Genomic DNA, 25,739 nt, shown 5'->3' with positions numbered 1-25,739 from the left:
CTTGTTGTAAAATACACAATTTTTTCAATTCTACTTTTATTCAAACTGTTTTATTGCCTTTCAATTTTCTTGTTAAATTTAATTTTGTTCAACAAAGCAAATTAATTGAGAGCAACATTGAACTATTAAGATATGTGTCACTCCTAATATTAATCAAAATCTAATTGATTATCTATTTGACTTCAATGGATTAAACCAGCTGATCTTTAAGTGTCTCTATCTCTCTCTTTCTCGCTCATAACAAATTTAATGGTTTATATAATCAAGTGGTCATTACAATTTTTGACTTTAATTGTGTCGATTATTCGAAAATAAACCGGTCCAATGTTCGTCCGTGAACCAATAGTGTGTTCAATACGATACTCGATAATATTGAAACAGTAATCTCATTAATAGAAAGTGGTAAATAGCCGTAAGCTAGTTGATCAGCAACCTGTGTAAGCGCTTTGAAACCGGTTCGGATGACGAAAATAAACTTGGTAATCAACATAATCAACCTGAGTTTTCTGCTATTCCAACTTGTCCCCTGTTGACGGTTACGATCTGTTGCCTCTTCAAGTTTCTTCCTCTCATCATAATCAAATCACTCTCACTCACCGTAAACTTACCTTAAAACTCATAGTCTGATCTTTTCAATACAAGTTCAAACTTTGCTCAGTTCAGTTCAACTCTTTCACTTTAAATTATCTTTCACAGTTATCTTGTCATTTGCAATTCTCGCTATTCAATAATAACTTGTGTGTGTCAACTGTCATCTGTGATAGTCTTTATACAAAATGGTTCCTGATCTACTCACCTCTGAATCCGAAGTGATTAAATTTTACAATGGGAAAAGTGTCTTTATTACTGGAGCTTCTGGTTTCATCGGAAAGGTAAGATTGAAAATTTATTTCTAGTTTGACTTATATTTACTAACTTGATTCCTCTTCATTAGGCTGTGATTTATAAGTTATTGAAAGTTTGCCCTGATATTGGCAACATTTACATTTTATTGAGAGGGAAACGTGGACTTACAAGTGACCAACGAGTGGTCAAAGTATTGGAAAATAATGTAAATATCAATTGTTATTATTCAGTTACATTGTAATCAATTCTAACATCTTTGTTACTTTGTCAAGTGTTTTGATGAATTTCGCTCAACAAACCCTGATTTGTTGAAAAAAATTAAACCCATTGCCGGTGATATCTGTTTAGATGGACTAGGAATATCTCAGGAAAAACTTGAATTGTTGCAAAGTGAAGTGTCAGTGGTTATTCATTCAGCAGCAACTGTTAGGTTCAATGAAATATTACGGTAAATATTAAAAATCACCAACAATGGAATGTAACTTTCAATTGATTGATTATATTTTTTAATCTATTAGAGAGGCCGTGAATATCAATATACTGGGAACTCGTCGCATGTTGACATTGGCCAAATCTTTACCTAAAATTGAGGTAATATACAGTTAGTTGATTATAAATAATTAAGCTGACTAACATAAGAAAATCTAAATTTTTGTTAACCAGGCTTTCGTCCATGTTTCAACCAGCTATGGTAACTGTAATCTTAAGTCCATCGATGAAAAAGTCTATCCACAAAAAATCAGTCCTCAACACTTGATTGATCTAGTTGAGTGGATGTCAGATGATATTATTGAGGATATTTTACCCAAGCTTTTAGATGGTCGACCAAATACTTATACTTTAACCAAATCATTGGCTGAAACACTGATTACTGAAGAGTCTGGTAATTTACCGATTGCCATACTGCGACCATCGATAGTAACTTCAGCTTTCCAGGAACCTTTTACGGGATGGATTGACAATATTAACAATGTTGCTGGAATCTCATTTGCTATTCTTAAGGGAATGGTTCGTACTATGATTGGAAATCCTGATGCATTGTTTGATTTGATTCCTGTTGATATGGTTGTTAATATGATCATTGTAACTGCTTGGAGTTTAGTCAACCAGCCAATCAATCCAATTCCGATTATCCATTGTACTTCAGGAGCTCAAAATCCATTAACAATTAGAAACTTTGCTCGTTACCTTATTGACTCTATCCAATTATATCCTGATCCAATGGCTGTTCGAGCTCCACAATTTGTATTGACTGGATCAAGTATGCTAAAAAATTGGATACAAATCGTTGACCAATACCTTCCCTGTGTCTTTCTGGATGGTGTCCTTTGTTTACGTGGAGACAAACCAATGTAAGTCGGAAATTGCTTATAAGAAACTTAACCAATGAATAATTGTAAATTAACTCTCCTAATTAGGTTGGTGAAAAGCTGCTCAAAGCTAAACAAGGTGGTTTCATCGTTTGAATTTTTCACATCTAATGGATGGTCTTTCGAGTCAACAAACATGATAAAGCTGCAAAAAAGTCTCAATCCAATCGATCAAAAGGTAAATTAAATCATACAAATATTTAATATAAACACTAATATGTATTAAATAATGACTCTAATACATTTCACTATCCAATAGATATTTTATTTTGATGTTAAGCCAATTGATTGGCCATCCTATTGTGATCAAATAATCATTGGTCTGAGGAAATATGCATTAAAGGATAAACTCACAATAAGTGATGCTAGGAGCAAAAATCAAAGGTAATTAAGATTTTTTTTTGCTAAAAAATTGTATTTAACGTCCTTTTTTGCTTCTATTTCAAGGAAACTCTTATTGGAAAGAGCATGTAAGATAACAATCAGTGCGATTTGCTTGACTTTCTTCGCGAAAAGTTCAGTCGATTTTCTTTACTACTTTAATTAACTGTTCTTGGAATGGATCAAAAACACATTTTGTATATTATAATATATTATTAGTAAATCTGTTTGACTTCTTTCTGAGTTCATCAAGATATCTGTCTAACATGTTAACTATGAAAGGACGTTTCCTCATATAATGTAAAAATAAAGGTTGAATGTCGATCGATTAATTTGATCATCTTTGTTATCGCCTATTCACCAGTGGCAATTAATGTATATTCAAGGTGAAGTTTGCTCAACACACAAATGGAATCAACCTAAAAATAATTTTGATCACTTTATGAATCCAAGAACCTGATCAAATTGGATGTAAAAAGACGCATAAACAATTATTAAGAATTATTAATATTAAAATTAAAACTTTCCCTGATTACAATAAGGGTAACAACATGATAATTACATTTTACTTTTCCTTGTTTGGTTGTCCTTTGACAAACAAAAATCAAGTCTACTTTTGATATCAAATTAATCAAATGCAATCTTTTATTTTATAACTTTTTATATCCTTGTTAAAAAAACGTTTTTTACATTTGAATTAGTTTCCAATATTTCTTGAGGACCCTTTAAATTGCCTGATTTAATGTTATCAATAAGTTCTGTTTCTTTTTGACTAATGACTTTGCAATTAAAGCAATGATATCAGAGACTAGAATGCTAGTAAAAGTGCTCGAAGGTCTTCTCTTTTTTCAATCAGAGTTAACCATTTAGAATCAATCTGGTAATAAATATGTAGAGAATTAACAAATCATGAAAAACGACAGAAATTATTGATACTTCTAATAGTAACATAAAGACAATTACGACTTTGAGTACATTGTAATTTTGAGATTTATCATTATCGGATAATTTGCCATTTAACGTGAAAATAAAAACAGGAACAATTAACGAAAAAATATATTTATTCATGTTGATGTAGCCTTTACATTTGATTCAATGAGTGGTTTTATCAACTGAACGTCAATTACTTCAACTCCTTTACGGAATTCAGTACTTTTATCAATGAGAGACAGTTTTATCTTAACGGGATCAAATTGTCGCAAAGTGATGTCTTTTTTAAGATATTTAACGGTACATGTTAATCCATCATATTCCCAATCAGTTAAACACTCGAAAAAGTAAGTTGCTTCGAAGGCTAATCTTGGAACCAAAATTTGTAAGGCATTTTTACGCACAAAAAGAATGTAACCTTCTTCGGTTAAAGGTTTCTTTACACTCTTGATGTAGATTAAAGTGTGTAATTTTATAGAGGCTCGACTAGCCAGTTGTGCTTGATGATGACGATAGTTAATATTTTCACATAGGGTTTGAATTTTTTCACTGCTTGTCAAAACAGGATCTAAATTTGTATCACCGATAACATGGCTTAATAATCTGTGAACAATTAAATCAGCATATCGTCGAATTGGTGAAGTAAAATGAGTGTAAATTGGTGTGGCTAAACCAAAATGAAGGAAATTATTTTCCGGGTCAGCCATTTTACCAGAACAAAAGTATTGAGCTTGAGTCATACAACGTGTAGTGATCATCCTAATCATCAGATTTAAATAAGAATTTTTTGGATCTTTGGCTCCATCTAAAGATTTTGCAAGTGATTTTCCATCTTGCACATCTATATCAAAACCATGAGATTTACATGCTTGAACAAGTTCGTCAAAATTAGCGGCACTTGGTTTGGGATGGTGACGAAGTAAGGCTAATTGGGGAACTTCTTGGTACAATTTTTCAGCTACTGAAATGTTAGCTAACAACATGAACTCTTCAACCATTGAATTTGTATCTTGAAGCTGTTTTGATTCAATTTTGGTCACATTATCGGCAGTTTCCGAATCAACTTCGATGAATTTTATCTCTCCTAAACTGGCCAAAACAAGAGCTCCTTTGTCGATTCGTTTCTTCTTCAATTTTTTAGCTAATGCATTTAATCGTCTCAGACCTTGAGTAACGTCATCTTTACTGTCTTTAGAATCAATTCGAAGCTGTGCTTCAGCATAAGTCAAGGCAGCTCGCGATTTAATCACTGATTTCGCAAACCTTGTGTCAATGACTTCAGCTGTTTTAGCATTCAATTTCCAAATGACACTGAATGTTTGTCTTTCTCGATTTTCCATCAACGAACAAAGATTAGAACTGAGAACTGTTGGAATCATGTCTATTCTGTTATCAACTAGATAAACAGTCGTACTTCGATTTGCAGCTTCTTGGTCTAATGGAGTGTTGGGCTTAACAAACGCAGACACATCAGCTATATGAACACCAACTTCGTAAGTACCATTTCCTAAATCAATACAATGTAAGGCATCATCAATATCGGTACAACCCGGAGGATCCACTGAGCATATAGGTTTATCTCTGAAGTCAAGACGCTTAGACAACTCTTCTGGTGGTATAGACCATTTATCGGGATCAGGTAAACAATTCATAACTGATTTGGTAAATTGAAGATGAGGTATATCATGTTCCAAAAGTAGAATTTCATTTTCTGTTGCTTTATCACCAATCGGACCAAGAGCTCGAACATAATGACCACGAGGAAACTTAGAATCTCTTGGCCAATTATCAATAGCCACAAGAATTCTTTGACTTTTCAAAGAATCATATTGACGGGTTTCAATTCTAATCATTGGAATGCGTTTATCAATTGGTACGAAAAAGTGACTAGTTATTATTGTATTTTTCATGATACATGCATCTCGTTCACGTATAATACCACAGTATTGTCTCCAATTGCGTTTTATGATTCCAACAACTTTACCAGTTGGCCTTTTGATAACACCCTCTTCGCTTTTTTTGTCCTTTTTGTTTTCCAATTCACTTGGTTCTTCTAATTCCTTTTCATCCTTATCTTCAGTAATTAAATCTGCAGTTAAAACAAAGTCAGATTTACTTTTCCATTCTTCTTTTGGAGCTATTTCAATAGCTACAATGTCGTCATTGACTGCTCGATTCATATTCTCACGTCCACTGATGAGAACACGAACAGCTTCTCCATTCATTGTTATATGCACAGAACCTTCCAAGTAGTTATCTCTATTGGTAGCAAACTTCGCTTGATAATATTTTCCCTCTTTGATTCCTTTTTGAATAATTGCAAGAGGTAGATGTTCAGGGTAGAGGAATTTTGCGGCTTTTTCAACGGCTTGATCAACTTCCATTTTTTCATCTGGAGGTCTAACAACTTTATCCAATAATTCAACATTATCGTGTAGATTTTCGACATATTCTACCAAAGTGAAACAGGTGAGACCCTCAGCAGTAGCCTTAGCTTTAGTAGACGAATCATTAACTAGTAAAACTATTTGCAGTTTCTTACCAATATGATTTTGATACCATTTTATAGCACTGATAGCGAGTCGAAAAATATACTGCTCTCTAGTCTCTTTTGGCAATCTTTCGACATAAGTGTGCTCATTGAATTGGTTCTCGAACAAAAAGATGTTTTTCTTTCCTTTAACATCCATGAGGCGTTTAAAAAGTGATAAGTTGGTGGATCGGATTTCGTTTAGGTCCGTTTTAAGAAGAATAAGCTCATCACCGAAAGTAGAGCTTTCAATAACGTCTAGCTGATTGTTCAAAACATTAACATCAGGCACTATGAGATGAGCTTTAGGAATTAATTTATTGATCTGAGCCCGTGATTTACGACTTAGTTTAGTTGAGCAATCAGTTATCGGGCATGTTGAACATTCAAGTCCACATGGAATATCATTCCGCAAATAATATTCTCGAACAATTTTTACGATAGCTCCACGCTTTGTCTTGAGATAGAATGACCGCACATTACCAGCCTTAGTCATAGAACTAGTTAAAGGCTCTCCTGAGAACATGATGAAAGGCAATTAGAATATTATAATGGAATCCTAAAATGATAAGTCTGTAGTAGTCACACCAGACAATTGTTTGTGATAAATTTTAGCTGGATTACAATTTCAATCCAATTTTTGCAAGTAAGATGCAACTGGCCAACACAATATCAATTTAGAAACAACTTCTAAAAAACATAGAAACTTTAGTTCAGAAATCAAACAATTGTTTAACAAACAATAACTCACAGGTGTACACTAAATGATTCAATTAATATTTGACAACAATTAACATGCGAGTTGCATTTCTTTCAATGTAAGACTTACAAGACGTTCACCGTGAATTTCACGTTGAAATAATAACAACGTGTTGCCAAGCTACAGTAAACATTTTCTCAACCAGCAGCGCCAAATTCAAATGACAAATTGTGATTAACAAATTGAATTGTCAAGTGAATTGTATCCACTTAAATAGAAATTTGAACGAAAAAAATATTGATGAAGCCAATCAAGTATAATAGTGATGATTTTATTCATGATAAATGTAGGTCTTCCCACTTTATTTCTATCTATGATAACTTGTGCAATGAACATAAAGTGAGCCTTTTCATCTCATTTAAATTACACTTGTCATTTTTATCATTTTTTAATTGTTGTCCATTTCATCATGTCGGTTCCCACTTTAATGCGAATTGTTTCAGCTAGTGTTTCAGTTGCTAATAAAGCAGGATCTATAGTAAAAGGTGTTCTTAGTCGCGGTAATTTGAACATCATTGATAAGGTAATGATTCTGTTTATTCTCTTTTAAGGTTATTGGGCTTACACTTTAAGCTTATCTGATCGTTTAATCTATTTTATCTCATTTAGGGTATCAATGATTTCCAAACGGAAGCGGATCGAATGATCCAACGATGTATTGTCGCATCATTGTCAAAATCATTCCCTAAGATCACCATAATTGCTGAAGAGGTAAAGAATTGATAATAAATATCCCTTGTCATTGTCTTACTCTCTTTTTCATCCTTAAAACTTGCTTTGTCTATTGCTTTTTTTTCACTAATTAGGATCTTGAACCTAGTGATTCTGATGAGGAGTTAGTCTGCCAAACATTGGATGAAAGTGTACTCAAACATTCGTGTCCTGCTGAGTTGGCCAATGTCAATGATGAGGACATTGTTGTCTGGGTTGACCCTCTTGATGGTACAGCGGAATTCACTCAAGGCTTACTTGAACAAGTGACAATTCTTATTGGAATTGCTGTTGCTGGTAAAGCAGTTTCTGGTGTCATTCATCAACCTTATTACAAACATTCTATTGAGAAAGATCCTGCAAAAGTTGGTCGTACTATGTGGGGTGTTGTAGGCCTTGGTGCTTTTGGGATTGAGAAAAAAGAACCACCAGCAAATGAGTTGACTATTGCTACAACTAGATCACACAGAAGCAAGCTTGTTGACGATACTTTATTGGCTATGAAGCCAACTACTGAAATGCGAATTGGGGGAGCTGGTCACAAAGTATTGTTGGTTATCGAGGGTCAAGCTCATGCATACGTTTACCCTAGTAGTGGTTGCAAAAAATGGGATACTTGTGCTCCTGAGGCTATTCTTCATGCTGTCGGAGGCAAATTCACTGATATTTTTGGAAATGATATGAAATATCATAAAGATATTCCACATCCAAATACAGGAGGAATTTTAGCTGCCACTTCACCCGAAATGAATGCAAAATTAGCTGCTTTAGTTCCAGATCATGTGAAGCAATCATTGACATCTCAATGACCAAAGGAAAATCACATTCGAAACAATATCTAAAGAAATTAAAAATTAGAAATTGAACCAAGATCCACTTCTCAATCTTCCAAAAAGTTCCCTTCATGCAAGGATCTTTTTTAAAACAAATTACGATAAATTCCCGCTGGATAAACCAAATCATACTGATGAAAACGAAAAATGAAATCCGCAACTTTTGTCCAAAATGAACTACTTAACATTGCAACATTGCTTAAGATATTGATTAGAGTGGAGAATTCTTTAATTTTGCTTTATTTTCATAAACAAGATTCGATTCCGATGCCGAATCATGTAAGAATTATTTCTTTTTGTATCTCAAAATCATAATTAGAATATAACATCATAGTCTTCAATATTTTACCAAACAACAACTTATTTTTAAAATTCCGGTCAACTATCTACCTTTCAATCAGCTTTTGAAGCGATGGTTTTCAATTGGACAAAAGTTAAGGTTTTATTTTTCGGATTTTTACAATGTGGATTGAGGTCTTTTCAGTGCGAATTGATTGTAAATTCGTGAAATTGAAATTCTGCGTTGAACCATTCAAATTTTATTGAGACATTCCATATTTATAGACTGGATTAAACCAGAGAATATTAGAATTAGGTGAATGAGCACAGGTAAACATTTATTATCAATTTTTTGGCTGAATCAAATCTTTTACGTATGTTGCAATTTTAAAAGATGGTAGTTTGATAATTATTGTATCAGCAACAACGGAATGCAAATGTATTCGTTGACAACATTCAAATAAACATATTCAATATCGATATTTAGTTGAATAATCTTTTGGTGAGACGACCAGACCTCTACCTTTTCTGGCACCACGGTAAACTGTTTCAATTATATCCACCATCTCTTGTTTATCTTCCAATGCCCAGTTAATTTTGTTGTTATTTCCAGTCCCCAAATCGATCATGATGTGTTTATTTCGGAAGAAAAACATGACTGTACATGGGTCATACAATTCATACATTTTATTGAAATCTGGAACTTCTGTGATATCAACCAAATAAATAGCAGCAAAATTTTTACACTGTTAAAAAGAGAATAATCTTTGATTAGAAAAGCCTGAAAATAAAGAAACAAAAATAAACAAATCAATAAATTGTGCCTTACCTTTTCAGCGATGCTGTAAAGAACTTCATCCATTTTCATGCATGTTGGGTCCCAATCATGACCAAATCTAATTACTACAACTCGATCCTCTTCACTAAGAATGGCCTGGTCAACTTGCCAGCCATTGTGAAGATGAGCTATCATATAAGACATGATTAATTGATTTTAAATGAGAAACTTCCACAGAATCAAAAAATGAAATCAAATTTATATGAGACAAGTCAAAACATAAACAAACGGTAAAGCCTATTTGCACAAGAAAAGTATCTAGTCTTTAGAATCTGGGTAAAGAGTAGGATCAGCAAGGAGTCGAGCGCGCTTTTTATTTTACAACTTTACACATGAAATTTTAAATTTTACATTCACAATTGTGTGTTGGTTAAAGGCAGAATTAAAATAAGATTAAATCTGATTCACTGCCAATTAATAATCAACAAAATTTTATTAAAAAAAATCTAATCCCAAACTAATCTACAAAATAAGGCACCGGGATTTGAACCTTAAAACTCTTCACGTCAACCCAACCTTTTACCCACTAGGCTAAGCCTGAATTATACATTTCAGCATTTAGAATAATTAAATAACGAAAAACATTCCGCAACATTAGTTCCCTTATGAGATGGCGTTGGAGGTGCACTTTGTGTAATTAGTCTGGGTGCCTATTTACACACGATTCATGTGCAAATAGGCTCTACCTAAACAAACAGCTTAAGCTTCAAGCAATATAGACTCGATACTCGGTAATAAGTTTTACTTTTGCACGATAGATGGAACCATTAAAGACATTATGCAAGTTTGGGTGAGACAGGTTTTGTTACAGTAAATTCAACAGTGAGGAAAGTTTGTTAGAGTTTGTTTGAATTTCTGTTAGGCTGGTCTTCAAAAAGATATTGAAGGCTAATGTTATTTAATTTAGTGAATCGTAATGAATTTAAATTTTAGTTTAGTGTTGTCTACACTAATTGTGTTTCTTGCCAATGGATTACTTGTTACATCAAATGAACCTGGCACTGTGTAAGTACCTTTATTCATGTTACCTTTTCTTCTCCACTGTCAACTAACTTACCTTTTCATTTCTTTACTCTTTCTTCTTTCTCTGTCCCTTTCTTTCTTACACCGTATGCTTCATTTTTCACTATCTCATCCCTCCGTTTCTCTTTTTTTTAACGTCCATCTGCAACTTTCTGGTCCCTCCCTTGATCACGTCTCAGAACTTATTTTGTACTAGCATCAAGGATTATTAGACCAGGTCAAATATACAAAGTTATTGCCACTGTCTATGAAACTACCGGGTAAGTTTTGGTCAAGCAACAATTAACAGAGATTATTTTTCGCTAAATCTAACATCAATCCTTTTCTATCATTTGTTTTTTTCCTCACCAGTACTCTTGTCACTGTTAGAGCATCAATTTTAAGGGATGGAGTTGAAATAGACTCAACTCAGAATGATTGTTCTTCTGGTATTCCTGAGGAATTATTACTTCGTGTTCCAGTAAAAGTTAACCCTGATGGAAAATTCAGGCTTCGTGTCGAGGGCAACATTAAAGGTGTCCTGGAGGGCACAGCTTTCCTGGAGGAAACAAATCTCACATTCTATCAAAGATCTATGACTATTTTCATAACAACTGACAAGCCCATCTATATGCAAGGACAAACTGTCAAATTTCGTTTTGTGCCCATCACAACTGATTTGAAAACCTTTTCCGATGCTGTTGATGTTTACATGATTGATCCTAATGGAAATGTTGTTAAAAGATGGCTTTCTCGTCAAAGTAATCAAGGTTTGTATCCTTTTAATTCACCTTAATTGCTTAATAGTCCTACCTATTTATCTAATATCAAAACTTATTGTAACGCAAAACTCTTACAACTGCGTGATTTTTGTTTTAATCTGGTTACATATTAGGTTAGTTTCTTCGTGAGACAGTAAATCACTTTATTGTTATGAGAACTACTAGTTTGTCAATTATATTTGACTAACAGACCTTTAGTTACTTCTATATTTTGACAATACTGATTTTTTTGTTTAAAGAGGACAAAGTGACCAGAAAAGCTTAAATGAAACTAATATTTTCAAAAGAGTCATTAATGTGATCAATTTCTTCAACTCTGATTTCACGTCTTCCTTAAAACAAATTACTCATTATTCTTACAAATCTTACCAGTTAGATTGAATAATTAAATTCAGTATTACATTCCAGTCTAATATACAATTGTTCAGTAAATATTCAGATGCAGATTCTAATATTAGAAGCTGGTTACTGATTAAAATCTAAATGGTTTTGCTATTTCAAATTCAAATCTAACTGCTGCTTCATCGATCACTCAAATTAATTATGTTGGATAATGTTGAACAATATTGAATAATGTTAAATTATATTGAATAATGTTGAATTATACTGAGCCTTCCAAAATTGGTAGCAAAATTTTAATATCATCAGATGCGCGTTAATAAATTATTGTAACGCTAATGATTTTCTTTGTCAACTGTTGCTCTCAATCAACCTTATAAGCGAAGCAACAATATAAAGTTTCCACTTTTTTTTCTGTTGTTTGAAAATCAATCCATATTTCAAGTTGGCCCAAAAATTCATCCATTATACACTGAAACCAACCCAACGCATCTATTTATTATACTGAATCAATAATTTCTGTTTTTATTTATTCATTCTTCCTCGTTACCATTTCTAGGAGCTGTTAGTTTGGAACATACGTTGTCAATGCAACCAATCTATGGAAACTGGTCTATTAAGGTTGTGGCTCAGGGACAAGAAGAGACGAAGCAGTTTCTTGTCGAAGAATATTGTAAGTCAAAAAATTTCACCTTAAATTTTTCGATGGAAAAAAGAGGACATTTTGTGAGTCTAACAAAAAAGCAATATTACATCAATGAGATTTTCAAGGGACATCAACATGAAATAAACAAAATCTTTTCTAGCTTATTTCTTAACTTTTGCCTGGCTTCTCCTCATGTTTTCATATGGATTCATGTTATTAACAGTCAAAAATGAATAAGCTCTAGACACACCTCATCTCACTCATTTTACTCTCTCAACTTCCCCTTCATCCTTTGCCAGCTCTCTCTCTCATTTACTGACAAGAAGGACAACAAATCATTAAAGATTTGTTGAGACATTAAAGTGTCCCAAGAAAAACAAATTATTATCTTTACTAATAAATCGTTTAATCCCTCAAATGAATGAAAGTCTCTTCACCTCATCTACATAAGTTTTCCTCTAATCATCATTTAATACTAATCTTAAATAATTTCACCTCACGCTTCATAAATCAATTTCTTGCCTCTTTTCATCCACCTCCATCCTTACTCCTCATCCTTAAAACATTAACATCTCACCCCTCGACCTTTTCACATCGATTGACACTGTCGATTGTAATTTTAATCATCATCCTCTCATCCAAATGCAACTCTTCTGGTTGAATTGTTTCATTTCACTGAAAATTAACTTCAAATGTCTAAGCTTATGAATCATTGTTACCTTCAATTTTACAACAATGGTCTTCATTTATTCAAACAAGTGTAATCAGTTGAAGGCACGTTTAATTTTACCTAATCATTTAATTGTGTTAAATTGTCTAACAATAGATTTAAGAAACAAGGAAACTGAAAATAACTAAAAGCTCATGACACTTGTAACTAAGGTATCAGCAAATGTAACATTGATTGAAACGAATGATTGGTCAAAAGAGTTTAGTTTTGGCATTCAAGATGAAAAACATCTCTCAAACCATTCCATAAATCCTTAAAAAATATTTCCTCTTCTCTTGAATGGACAAAAAAAATGCTCAAAACATTGCTTGAAATATTTGTTGTAGCATTTTTTCATCTCAAGCATCTGTCTGCATCTTTTTTGTCAATTGGTTTTATTGAAATCAGTGTTTCCACTAATCTAAATCATTTCATTAAATAACTCTTAACAAACTCTCACAAACTAAGGCTGATAATAAACAGATATTTTGAATATTTTCAAGTGCTGAAAATACAATTAAACAGACAGATTCATTGGAATCTAATTAGATAAATTCATGATGGCCAATGTTGACGTATGTTTTTAAGTATTGAAGATGAATGCAAGTGAAATTATATTGAATGAACTCAATTGTTTCCAATTTTCAACTCACTCTTTTCATTACGTTTTTCAGATCAAACACGTTTTGAGGTTAACGTATCGATGCCTGCTTTTTTCCTAAACACCGATGAATACATTTATGGTTCTGTTATGGCAAAGTAAGTTTTTGTTTTTAATGTAATTGACCTTTTTTTTAATAACCTTTTCCTTTCCAAGTTTTCAAAACTTTAATTTTCCAAATTTATTTGTTAACCAAATTTCACAAATTATTGTTTACACTACAATTTACATTGACTTTTGGTGAAGCCATTTACTAATCTTGTTTTTTTTCTTGTCACTTTTATATTGTAGTTTCACAAGCGGTGCACCAGTAACGGGTAATTTAACCATATTGGTTACTGTTGATCAATCTAGAGGTCCAGGATCGGGACCAAAGCTTCCTGGAATTGAAGAGTCAATTAAATATGTGAGTGAAAAAAACAGAAAAGGAGAGTGAAAAAGTCGGTACAAAGTAAAAAGCGATGCAAAGAATCAAATAGTCACTTTTATCTCATCTCAAATGCTTTTTTTAAACTGATGTATTAGCAATTTCAAATAACTTCAATTTTTTGTCTAACCACATCAAATGAAAGAGCAAACAACAAACATATTGCAAGATCAGTCACAATCCCTACAAAAAACACCAACGTTTCCCTCTTTGCCTCTTTTCACTTTACTCACCCGATATTTTCACTTCACCAGCTTTCAATAAATCTCTATGAGCTTTCACTTTTCGCGGTATAAACCATTTTTTACCTTCCTCTTCTCTCTCTCTCTTTCTCCCTCTCCTTTCTCTGTCTCCTTGTTTCGTCTTATTTTTCTTTCAACGCTCTTCTCTTCTTTGTTATCTCATTTCCTACGCCTTTTTCCTGAGCGATTCTCCATCTCTCTGCTCACGCCTCGTCATTGCTCCATTGCAATATATTTTTTTGTACTCTGTATCAGCTTTTTCTCTCTCTCTTATCATCATCTTTTATGCACATCTGACGCTCTTTTTCTCTCTTCTCTTTTTATTTAAATAACAAATCTTTTTGATTATTAACGACAGTTCGATGGTTACTATGAATTTCGCTTCAAGATGTCAAAATTATCTCAGATGATTGGCGGAAACTCTTTAGATGGTGCCAAAGTAACGGTTCATGCTTCTGTTGGTGAATATTTTCTCAATCTAATTCACCGAGGATATTCACGAGCTTACATATTTGGATCTAAAATAAAACTGTCTTTTCTGGGTTCAAGTCCGCAAGTTTTCAAGCCTCACATGCCTGTTAAAAGTTATCTTGCTGTATCATATCAAGACGGCTCACCATTGCTTGAATCTAGATTGGTACAGGAAAAGATTAACGTTACAATCAAATTTTACAATCAACAAGGTCTTTTTTACACGACTACTCGCACTTATTCAATGTCAACCCAGTATCGAGGAATATGGGAAATCTCAATTGATCCTAAAACTGAACTCAAATCGGCACGAAATGTTGAATCAATTCATCATTGTCGCATTGAAGCCTTTTACATGGATTCATTCAAAGACTCGGCTCGAGCATCTCTCGACCTTTACTCATCCTATGCACCAACCAATCGACTTATCCAAGTGTCAACTAGCACATCTGAACCAAGGGTTGGAGAGTACATTATTTTCCATGTGCGATCCAATTATTTTGTGGACAGATTTTCTTATGTAATTATTTCCAAAGGAATAATATTGACAACAGGCAGAGAAGAGATGCCAACAAATATAAAAACCTTTTCGGTAACTTTATCACCTGAAATGGCACCCTCATCAACCATCATCATCTACAACATAGCCCGAGGTGGAGAAGTTATTTCTGATGCTTTGACCTTTTCGGTTGACGGAATATCACGAAACAATTTCACTATTAGTCTCAACAATCAGAAAGACAAAACTGGTGATACCGTTGAAATCGTAATTTATGGTCAGCCTGGAACCTATGTTGGTATTGCTGCTTTAGATAAAGATGTTAATGCGTTAGATGCTGGTAATCAAATTAATCATGCAGATGTACTCAGAAAAATGAGCACTTTTGATCACCAAACCAACAGCAGTCTAACTCATGTGTGGATCTCTCGCGAAGGCTCAGTTGATAAATTTATTCATTTTCCCTCTCCAACAATTGGAATTGATTCAAATAAAACTTTTGAGGTAAGCTGATTCACCTTATTTTCAATAAATTCATAAGCTTGATATCCATTAATCTAGTCCAGCTCTAACAAGAATTAATGATTTCTTAATTTACCATCTTCTCAATTCCTCATTGAACTTGAAAAAGATAGCAAAAATTTTCCATTAGATTTCATATTAGTTGATGTTAAATCCTTAAATTGTTATTAACCAATTGTCAAGATGAATATATTCAAAATTTTTGCCGGTTTCATTCATTTTAGTTTAGTGGGCAGAGCAAAACATACAAACATTTTTATTTAAATACATAAAGAATCGGTTAAAGTGTCATTTACCGATAGACAATTTTATGTTTACCTTAAACTTGAAACCTTAAATGCATCACTTTGATTCACTGTTAGGTCAACTTATCCGTAAATCAAAACATTTGCTTCTCTTCTTGTGCATCCATTAAAATCCTCATAATTGATATGTACATAAATTTACACTATTTACATACTGTTTACACTAACCTAATCATTGGCATTTTTAAGTAAAGTTGAGTTGTTTATGGCGGGAAATTAGTAATGCCATTGGTGTGTATAATATGAGGAAAGATAAAAAAACAGTTTCCTACCTGGTTTGCTATTTACCAACGTTCCACTCCCATGATCATCTTATTAAATTTACTCTTTTCTTGATTAAAATTTCAACTCTCTCCTCTATTTGTTACCTCATTCAATTAATCCGCTCCCTTTCCTATCCACATAACCGTATAAATAAATCACTTACCTCTCAATCAACACAGTATGCCGGACTGATAGTATTCACTGATGCAAATATCACCCAACGACCGGAAACCTGTGGACCTGGAGAGTATCAATGCCTCAGTGGAGATGGATGTTACCGAGATTCCCATAAATGCGATGGAACCAATAAATGTGCTGATGGAACCGATGAAAATGGATGTAAGTATTGAACTTTTATCCCAATAATTCATTTTTTAGCTTGTAATCTATTTTTAAAAACACACTCCATAGACTCTAGAAATTAATCATTTCTTGATTGCTTCCTAAATTTGTTTGTTTAGTTGTTTTCCTATTCTTTATTTACTACGCTCATTGACTCTCTATGGGTTTACATCTCTTGCTTTTTTTCATCGTTACACAAAGATAATTGTTGTAATAAAAAAAATTCAATTGTATCAGAGCGTAGCAGAGATCAACAAAAAAAACGCTGAAAATTACCTTTACCAACATAACCTTTACATTATTTAACCTTCTCTTGTTTGTGGTTTACAGCCAATCAAATGTCTATTGATTGAAACTTGCTTTCCCTATGGATGACTTGAGTAAAGTTATCCAATAATATTTGACAGAGATGACCGGATAGAGTTTTAACCTTCACTGATGATCATGATCTGTCACAAAATGCTGATTAGACAGTTGTAAGGCTATTTTACCTTTTCCTTTTTACCTTCTCTTTATTCCTGTAAAATCATCTATTAATATGCTCTATCAAGCAGCAATGTTTATTATCACATAGTAATATTAGAAAATGTTATAACAAAACATTTCTCTTTTCTCCTCATGATGCTATTATTATGATTATTTTATTATTGTTTGCCCGATTATTGTAATAATATTACCATTATCATAATAATCATCATCTATCAACTAAATATGTTTCTTTCATTTCTGATCAATTCTAACTCTGAATCTTGCTCTTGTTTCTCTCCTTATCTTTCAATACATCTTCCCTTTCCATTTCTCATTCCTACAATATTTTCTATGCATTTACATGATGTATATTAGCTATTTCAACTCATCATTTTTTCAACAGATATGCACACGATAAGCAATGTAAAAATGTAAAAAAATGAGTGTGTTAGACTTAATGAGATGCAAAAAACATAACATCATAGACTTGCTTTTGACCTCGATTAGCTTTAACAATTATCCAACTCCAGTAATTCCTACGTAAATGCTCATTTCCTTTGTGAAACATATCTTCATCTTCATCAGCATCATTACTCTTCATATTTTGAACACAATCCTGAAATTGAGATGTTAAGTCTTCGCTCATCTTCAACTTTCAATCTCTAACTCAATCATGCAAATCCTGTGTTTCTTACGCTAAATCCATTCCAAATGCTTTCCAAAATAAACTCACTTTCCTCAAATAGTTTCATTTTGCACCATTTACATTCACATAAATCACAATCATATTTCTTGATAGGCACATTTTTGTTACCAACACTCAATGTTTATTGGAAAATATTTCCAATTATTTTAATTCTTGTTTACTTGTATCACTAATTGTAAATAATTTACTATTCAACAGCTGCAATTATTCAAACTTGCCCTCCAAATTGAAATAATATCTTGATTGATATCAACTGAACAACTTGGTTTTACAGATGAAAAGTGAAAACTAGTCAAGTTGACAATCTGATTCTTTGTAAAACAATTTTCATCTTGAATACACCTTAATTGTAAAAATAATTGTATTTTATTTTCAGTTGATCTGTTTCATAAAACTTCATCCTACTTGATGAAGATAAAAACAAGATCTTCCACCCTTCTTATCAAGCAAAACGATTTAAAATATCACTTTACACAATTGATTGAACGCCCGTAAACTTATAATGAAAACTATTTCTCGCCCTAACTTTTTTTAACTCGACCCAGAGCAACTTGAAAACCATGACAGTGTTATTATTTTCTGGTAAATGAATCCATCAAAGAATGAAAATGCTTACAAAATCTAGAGAGGGTAAAAGCCTATCATCAACATCGCTATTTGAAAAAAGCGATTACGAGAAAACATTTGAAACTATTTCCAACCTCTAGACTTCACCTTTATCTTGTAAATTGTCTTGTGTAAGTGTATCTTAGAGTGGGCAGAAGCACCCTTAAGAAGTTCACCAAGTGCTTAAAATGATAAAGTTCAATTTCTTTTGTCACTTCGTGAATGTTGCAAATACCACAAGTTACTTCAATTAACTTTCAATTTTCTTAAAATAATTTTCTCTCCCAAATATGCACCTAACAATTAACATGCATGCAAAATTGTGATTTACATTTTCAACTTTTCCATCTAAATGTAAATGCAATGTAATTTCAATGTCGATTGCGAGACAAATTCCCGACTAAATTAGCTTCTCTGAGAATGTTTAGTCAATCTTTTCAATCTAATGTACAATCAAACTTCACTTTCTCCAAACTGAAAATTTACATTTTCATATTTACTCATCATCTGGGTGTTTCACAGACTCCTGTATACTCAGCTACCGGATGGGATTTGATGTCCATCTTGTTTATGTTACTTCAATCATCTCTCTATTTGCTACCCTTTCTTTCAGGTTAAGTAACTTGTATTTGAAACATCTTTTTTCTTGTTAACAACAATCATGTGAAAAATGAAACTGTCTTAAAATCTGCCATTCATTTAACGCTGAATTTATTGTTGTAATCATGGTTTGATATTTTCTTACCCTTGCCAAGATTATCAGAAATTGGCTGTTTATTTATTTCTTCAACAATTTATGTTTGATACAGCAAACATTACCAAACATAAATCACTTTAAATGAGTTACAATAGCAATATGTACTCAAAAATAAGCATAACTCACTGTAATTTTGAAACTAATAAGTATACTTGACAATCAACAACAAATTAACCAGAAAAATGAGAATCATTTATGTATCTGTTAAATTGTTTAGTTTAACAATAAATTAAGTAAAAAATTGTTTTGAAAATGTTGACTTGAAAATTGAAAATTTTACTTTTCCAAATAGCAAAGTGAAAAGTCAATCACAATGAAAACAATGAAATTAAATAGACGCATTTGACGCTTCCCTTTATACCCGATCATATCCAAATCAGGTCAGATTGCGTTTACTGATGATGATTATTACCATTTAATAGGCATAATGATAGATGTACAGTAACTAGTCAATAATAGCCGGTGCCGTTGAAGCACAATCTGGTTAACAATAAAAGGTTGTTGACTGTTGAGTATAATAATTTAGGCAATTTTTTCCGTTGCTCATCCTTTTTGTTTTTATGCGTGCTTTTAACTAAAAGCACAAGCATCTTTCAACAAGAAACGTAACAAGCAAATAGCAACAATGTTGTTTTCCTATTTGTAATAACTATTTCTCGGTCAATCAACAAATTGGGCTGGCCTCTATCGCCAGTAACGAAACTTGTTTCTTTTCACCTGCTCTTTCATTTCTCTCTCAATCATCTTCTTATCTTCTTCTCCCTTTCATTGGTTTGCATACACTTCACAACAATTTTAATTTGCGATTAAAAACAAAATCTTTTATTCACTTTGCCATCTTGAGCTTTCTTTTCCCCATCAACAATTGCAGTAACCCCGTCATCTCATCTTCATCTCTTCTTCCTTCTTATACGCATTTCGTGATGCTTTTGAAAATGAAGAAGAGGGAAAAAGACAAACGTAAAAAACAAAAAATAGGATTCAATGGACGGAGGCTGTGTTAGGAAGCTGAAGCTTGTCCGTAAAAACTCTGTTTCAGTTTCATGTATCAACATAATGCCTTTGTTTTCATCCTCTCCTTTTATGGACCACCATTGATTATTATTATTATTGTTTCTGCCAATTCTTTTATCATCTATTTAAATTCATAATTGAACAAAAAAAATTACAAACACAATTAGCGCCGCATCTTGCCGCTCTTTTCAAACGTTGTTACCTTTTACGGTCTATCAACCATTCATCTTGCATTTTTAATCAACAATTTTCTTAACCTTTAATTTTCATTTAATGATTCACAGATTTCTCATGATTGAGGTTTCATCTAATTTAGAAGTGCTTTAGGCCATTTGTTGGTTAAATACTTTTCAATATGTTTTACATTTGCTCAGAAACAATCTCAACAACTTCATGATTATCTTGACAGTTTGGGTTAACATTTTAAACCATTATTTTACACTTTTAAACTTGGCTATTGTAATTGTTTAGTCTCTGTACTTCAAGTTAACCAAGAGACATCATTAGCTTTGCAACAATGCCCAAGATAACCCACCCTCATCGTAATGAGCATATTTTTTGGACCCATTGTCTTTTCATGAGAGCCCATGTTTAAGGCTATTTTTAAATTCATTTTGTTTGAACTTCTTCTTGTTGTTCAAATTGATGTTAAATGATCTTCCGTTATTTTATCCAATTTTTCAACTTGATATTAAATTTAATTGATTGATCCCTATTTTTTACATCAGCCTACATCGTTATAATGATTATTAAAAACAAATAAAATTATCATATTATATACCTAGTCATATTATTACCTGATAGTGCTAATTATTATATTTTTACCTTCACATGTAAATATCTATTCATGTTAATTGTTTTTACCCATTAATTTAATTCTCCATTAATCTTTGAATCATCATTAACTTCTCATGTATCATATTTTATCTCATCTTTCCTTAACTTTATCCTCTTTACCTCTTACATGCTTACCTTAAATGTGATTAAAAGGGATAACTATTCACTGCGCCAGTGAGTTAACCATTAAAACATTTATTTTCATTGATGTCAATTTACAAAATCATCGTCTTACATTGAAACTTGAACTTTCCAATATTATCAAACAGCTCTTAATACTCTTTTCATCTTATTTCAATGAAATATTCTAGGTCCAGTTCATGATCCTTACGGCTTGTCTCAATTCAGAATTCATAGGAACAATCGCATTCATCGTATTTATGAAAATTCCTGGCTTTGGAAAGATATTAACATTGGGCCTCATGGTTATTTTACTTTTAACGTTCCCGTTCCACAAACTCCAGCAAAATGGTTGATAACAGCTTTTGGTATAAGTAATTCCCAAGGATTTGGACTTCACCAGAAAACGCTTGAATATTCAAGTGCTCGGCCATTCTTTATGAACGTTGAAATGCCTTCACTTTGTACTATTGGTGAACAAATTGGTATCCGAGTCAGCATTTTCAATTACATGGATTCGCGAATTGAGGTTTTGGTAATTTTAGCTAAATCTCAAGATTACAAATTTGTTCATGTTGAAGAGCACGGTTTTGTATCTTCATATTCACCTCGAACCTCTTCAGGAGAGCATCAGCATTTAGTTTTTGTAAGTAATTGTCAAAATCTCAGGATAAGTAAATCTGATTGACTTGATCTATCTTTTTTTCTCATCTCTATTTCAATTTTTCATTATTATCTCGCTTTTACAGATTCGTCCACAAAAGACTGCTACAGTTTACATTCCGATTGTTTCCCAACGATTAGGGAATATTACTGTAACCATAATTGCCAAAACACAAGTTGCCAAATCTACTGTTAATAAAGTTATCAGAGTTGAAGTAAGTGATTAACTTGTCAAGCTTGATGCACCATTATAAACAATCTATATTCCTTTGATTTTCAATTCTCTTTCTTTTCTTTCTCGTACCTCAACCTTTTAAAAACTATTAATCTTTAACTTCATTTTAATTTCATTTCAATTACTAGTCTGATGGAATCCCACAATACTTACACACTGCTGCAGTTCTGGACCTTTCTCAAGGAGCTCATCTAATGAAATATTTAGATACAAATCTAACTGATACTCCAATTATTCCCTTAAGGAATGACCGTCGATACATTTTTGGTTCAACCAAAGCAAGAATCTCAATTGTTGGAGATGTTGTGGGACCTGTTTTTCCGTCTATGCCATTGACTTCTGAAAACTTGCTTCGTAAACCCTATGGCTGTGCTGAACAAAATATGTTTAATTTTGCTGCCAATATGTACACTCTGCTTTACTTAAGATTGACTGGTCAAAAAAGTGCCGACCTAGAGAAACAAGCTTTTCATTATTTAAATATACAATATCAAAGGCAACTTAGCTATCAGAATGAGGACGGATCTTTTAGTGCTTTCCGATTTGGCGAAAAACCAAGTGTTTGGTTAACCGCTTTCGTTGTCCGAATATTTCACAAAGCAACATTCCAAGAATGGGAAAGCTATCTTTATATTGATCGCAAGATAATTGAAAAGGCAACCCAATGGCTTTTAACTCACCAAACTTCGGAAGGAGCCTTTTACGAGATTGGTTTACAACCATATGATCGAAAAATGAATTCATCTTCAAAAATAGCATCAGATTCCGTTCGATATCGAAATATTTCACTGACTGCGCACGTATTGATTTCCCTTAGTCAACTTCATGGTCTAAGTGGCCATTTAAGTCCCTTGATTTCCAACGCTAAACACACTGCTGTTCAATATCTTGAAAAAATGTTAGCTGTTGTCAAATCTCATGATGATCCATATGAACTTGCAATAGTAACTTATGCTTTAACATTGGCCAACTCAGCAGATGCTGAATCTGCATTTAACGAGTTAGACAATCGAATGAGAGAAGTTAGTGGAATGCGATATTGGAGTAAACTTCCCTTACCTGGTCCTAAAACAACTATTGAAAATAATCGACCTTATCTTTTACCCCGACGACCCCATGAGTATGATGCTTTGAACATTGAGACGACAGCCTATGGCTTATTAACACACATTATTAAGACTGCAGTCATTCAACGAGAAATTGTTGAATGGTTGAACACCAATCGACTGCACAATGGAGGTTGGGCATCAACTCAGGACAGTATTATAGCACTTCAAGCTCTTGTCGAATATTCCATTCAATCGAGAATCCGAGATATTACCGACATTGAAGTGACTATTGAAGCTCCATCATCACCAGAATTTTCAGAACGCATTGAAATAAACAGTAAAAATCTTGCAAGACTACAATCATTTGAGATTCCAAAAGCCTATGGTCCGGTTATCATAAGAGCTCAAGGCTCTGGTTTGGCAATCATTCAATTGGATGTTCAGTACAATGTTGATTGGCCGCAATTTCAAATTCCACCTCCTATCAGAGCTTTTACTCTGGACGTTAAGCTGCGTAGTTTTGGTCGGAACAATTCTCACATCAACTACAGAGCTTGTTCACAATGGATTTTAACAGAGGAAAGTACATCTTCAGGAATGGCTGTGTTAGATTTAACCATTCCCACTGGTTACATTATTCAACAGCAAGATCTTGACGCTTACGTGAAATCTGGTAAAGTTAGAAACTTAAAAGAGGCCAAATTCTCAGAAAGAAAAGCATTATTCTATTTCGATTACGTAAGTCTCTACAATTATACATTATTTTACTCATGATTTGAATCGATTTGATCATTTGCTAATCAAAACTTTTGTCTCTTATTTTTTTCAGTTGGATTCAAATCCTATCTGTGTTACATTTACCACACAACGCTGGTATCCTGTTGCTAACATGTCCCGTTTCATACCTGCAAGAGTATATGATTATTATGCACCAGGTATTTAAATTTTCATCTCTTAATTATTCATATTTTCATTTTCATACTTGGTGTTTCGTGGGCCAGGCCTTTAATAAGATAGATGATGAAGGTGTTTGGTTTAACACCGAAGACTTGATTTAAATGAATTCAATGAAATGTCATCACCAACCAAACCTTTTTCTGCCTCACTCTGACCATCGCCCAACCAAAATTTAGCTTCAATTTTAAACCTAAACTAGCGATTAAGTTTCTTCTTTTAAGTAATACTTTCAACAATTCCCCCCTCCATAACACCATTAACAACAAATCAATTCAACTTATTAAATAATCTTTCTTCATCATGATTTATGACTTATGCTAATTAGGTAATCCTTTTTTCACGATTAACTTGCAACAAGTGAGGATTTTTTTTAACCAAAACAAAACCTGTTTCTCTGATTGGATACACCTTTTGCTTACAATAACATTTTTAACATTGATTTGTTGCTATTCTGTGATTAAATTGACATTCATCATCTTTCATTAAAATTTCGCTTAATTGTATAGCTAGACTTTTAGCTTTTAAAACCTTTACAAATTGAAATACAAGATTCATCATCAAATCTTGTCAAATCGCCTTTAAAATTCAATATTTTGACAACTAACTAATGATTTTTTTATCTCGTCTCTTTTTCCTTCAGAACGTTATGAGGAGCAAATGGTTAGCACTTATGATCTCTATCGATTGAGCATTTGTCATGTTTGTGGGTCGTACCAATGTCCATATTGTCCAATATTCAGTGGAGCCCAAGGAGTTACCAAAATCAATTTACAAATGATGCTTTTGTCATTTATTATTTTGATTATAACAACCAGACAGCTTAATCAGAATCTCATTTTAGTGACTTAGCATTTTACATTTACTATTTCGTATTATTTTCTACCAAAAGCTCTTTCTCAAACTTATGATTCCCTCCATCTTTGACTGATTGTATTCAATCAAACACAAAGGGTACTAAAATGGTGGACACACACACAAGACAAAAACCAAGTGCCTGGCTAACTATTCAACCATGGATTTTTATCCTCAAGATATTCATGGAAGAAGCCAAAGATCTCGCTTTTCAAAATGTTTTTTCTCTACTCTTTTTTGTTCTTTCTAAACTATCTTTTCATCGATATTATCATCTTCATCTTAGTTGTGATTATCTCCAGCATCACATATTTCACGCGGCTCTTCATCATCAACCATGAACAAAAATTTCCTCCACTCATCATTTCAATCGTTTTCCTACGAAAAAAAGGCTCTTCGATTGTATTCAAAATTGCCAGCCTCAATGTTTTTTGATAGACTTGATTAAATACGCATGTTATATATACAAATATATTTATAATTACAATATTCAATTCTTTTTTATTTTTTATCGGGAAAATACATTTTACTTAAAAATTCAAACTGAAAACAAAACTCAACACAATAGAGTTAAGTTAAAAATCAAAATAAAATCGGCTTTTAAGTGAATTAACGTTAAGTTAATTATTCGTTAGAGTCAATTTATGATTCCATCTTTTCAATCTGAGTTAAATAGCTAATTAGATTGATTGATTTTATTGAATAAGAAAGATTGAAAATATAATTTTTCAAAAAATAACTTTGATTTAGGATTAAATTTTCAAATTTGCCTCTTTAGATTTTTTG

General features: G+C 32.8%; 5 protein-coding genes across 5 annotated transcripts; 3 read left to right on the top strand and 2 right to left on the bottom strand.

The window, feature by feature from the left end:
* The first annotated feature begins 645 nt into the window (after window positions 1-645).
* On the top strand, window positions 646-3,153 carry LOC107359641 (fatty acyl-CoA reductase 1). The gene is made up of 8 exons (XM_015926164.3): window positions 646-872; window positions 935-1,051; window positions 1,119-1,294; window positions 1,365-1,437; window positions 1,510-2,198; window positions 2,265-2,394; window positions 2,476-2,600; window positions 2,664-3,153. The coding sequence occupies exons 1-8, from the start codon at window positions 777-779 to the stop codon at window positions 2,761-2,763; spliced, it is 1,506 nt and encodes a 501-aa protein (XP_015781650.2). The 5' UTR covers window positions 646-776; the 3' UTR covers window positions 2,764-3,153.
* A 487-nt stretch (window positions 3,154-3,640) lies between these two features.
* Window positions 3,641-6,907, bottom strand: Dis3 (exosome complex exonuclease RRP44-like protein Dis3). Its single transcript, XM_015926160.3, has one exon. It carries the CDS (start codon window positions 6,581-6,583, stop codon window positions 3,662-3,664), a length of 2,922 nt encoding a protein of 973 aa, XP_015781646.2. The 5' UTR covers window positions 6,584-6,907; the 3' UTR covers window positions 3,641-3,661.
* A 248-nt stretch (window positions 6,908-7,155) lies between these two features.
* On the top strand, window positions 7,156-8,394 carry LOC107359636 (3'(2'),5'-bisphosphate nucleotidase 1). Its single transcript, XM_015926158.3, has 3 exons — window positions 7,156-7,340; window positions 7,427-7,528; window positions 7,624-8,394. The coding sequence occupies exons 1-3, from the start codon at window positions 7,227-7,229 to the stop codon at window positions 8,335-8,337; spliced, it is 930 nt and encodes a 309-aa protein (XP_015781644.1). The 5' UTR covers window positions 7,156-7,226; the 3' UTR covers window positions 8,338-8,394.
* Window positions 8,395-8,777: 383 nt separating this feature from the next.
* On the bottom strand, window positions 8,778-9,707 carry LOC107359638 (thioredoxin-like protein 4A). Its single transcript, XM_015926159.3, has 2 exons — window positions 9,470-9,707; window positions 8,778-9,386 (listed from the first exon to the last, which is right to left on the bottom strand). The coding sequence occupies exons 1-2, from the start codon at window positions 9,620-9,622 to the stop codon at window positions 9,111-9,113; spliced, it is 429 nt and encodes a 142-aa protein (XP_015781645.1). The 5' UTR covers window positions 9,623-9,707; the 3' UTR covers window positions 8,778-9,110.
* A 619-nt stretch (window positions 9,708-10,326) lies between these two features.
* On the top strand, window positions 10,327-25,447 carry Mcr (macroglobulin complement-related). The gene is made up of 13 exons (XM_025160306.2): window positions 10,327-10,483; window positions 10,681-10,761; window positions 10,853-11,250; window positions 12,161-12,274; window positions 13,631-13,715; window positions 13,909-14,023; window positions 14,645-15,760; window positions 16,527-16,686; window positions 21,389-21,843; window positions 21,947-22,075; window positions 22,224-23,882; window positions 23,974-24,079; window positions 24,742-25,447. Exons 1-13 carry the CDS (start codon window positions 10,395-10,397, stop codon window positions 24,948-24,950), a joined length of 4,716 nt encoding a protein of 1,571 aa, XP_025016074.2. The 5' UTR covers window positions 10,327-10,394; the 3' UTR covers window positions 24,951-25,447.
* The last annotated feature ends 292 nt before the right edge of the window (window positions 25,448-25,739 follow it).

The sequence above is a fragment of the Tetranychus urticae genome, chromosome 3 (genome assembly GCF_039701765.1).
Source record: "Tetranychus urticae isolate SD_2017Ah chromosome 3, NJAU_TeUrti_SD_1.0, whole genome shotgun sequence".
Classification (NCBI taxonomy): domain Eukaryota; kingdom Metazoa; phylum Arthropoda; class Arachnida; order Trombidiformes; family Tetranychidae; genus Tetranychus; species Tetranychus urticae.
Note: the sequence above shows the minus strand (reverse complement) of the source record. Positions and strands in the feature narration are given on the sequence as shown.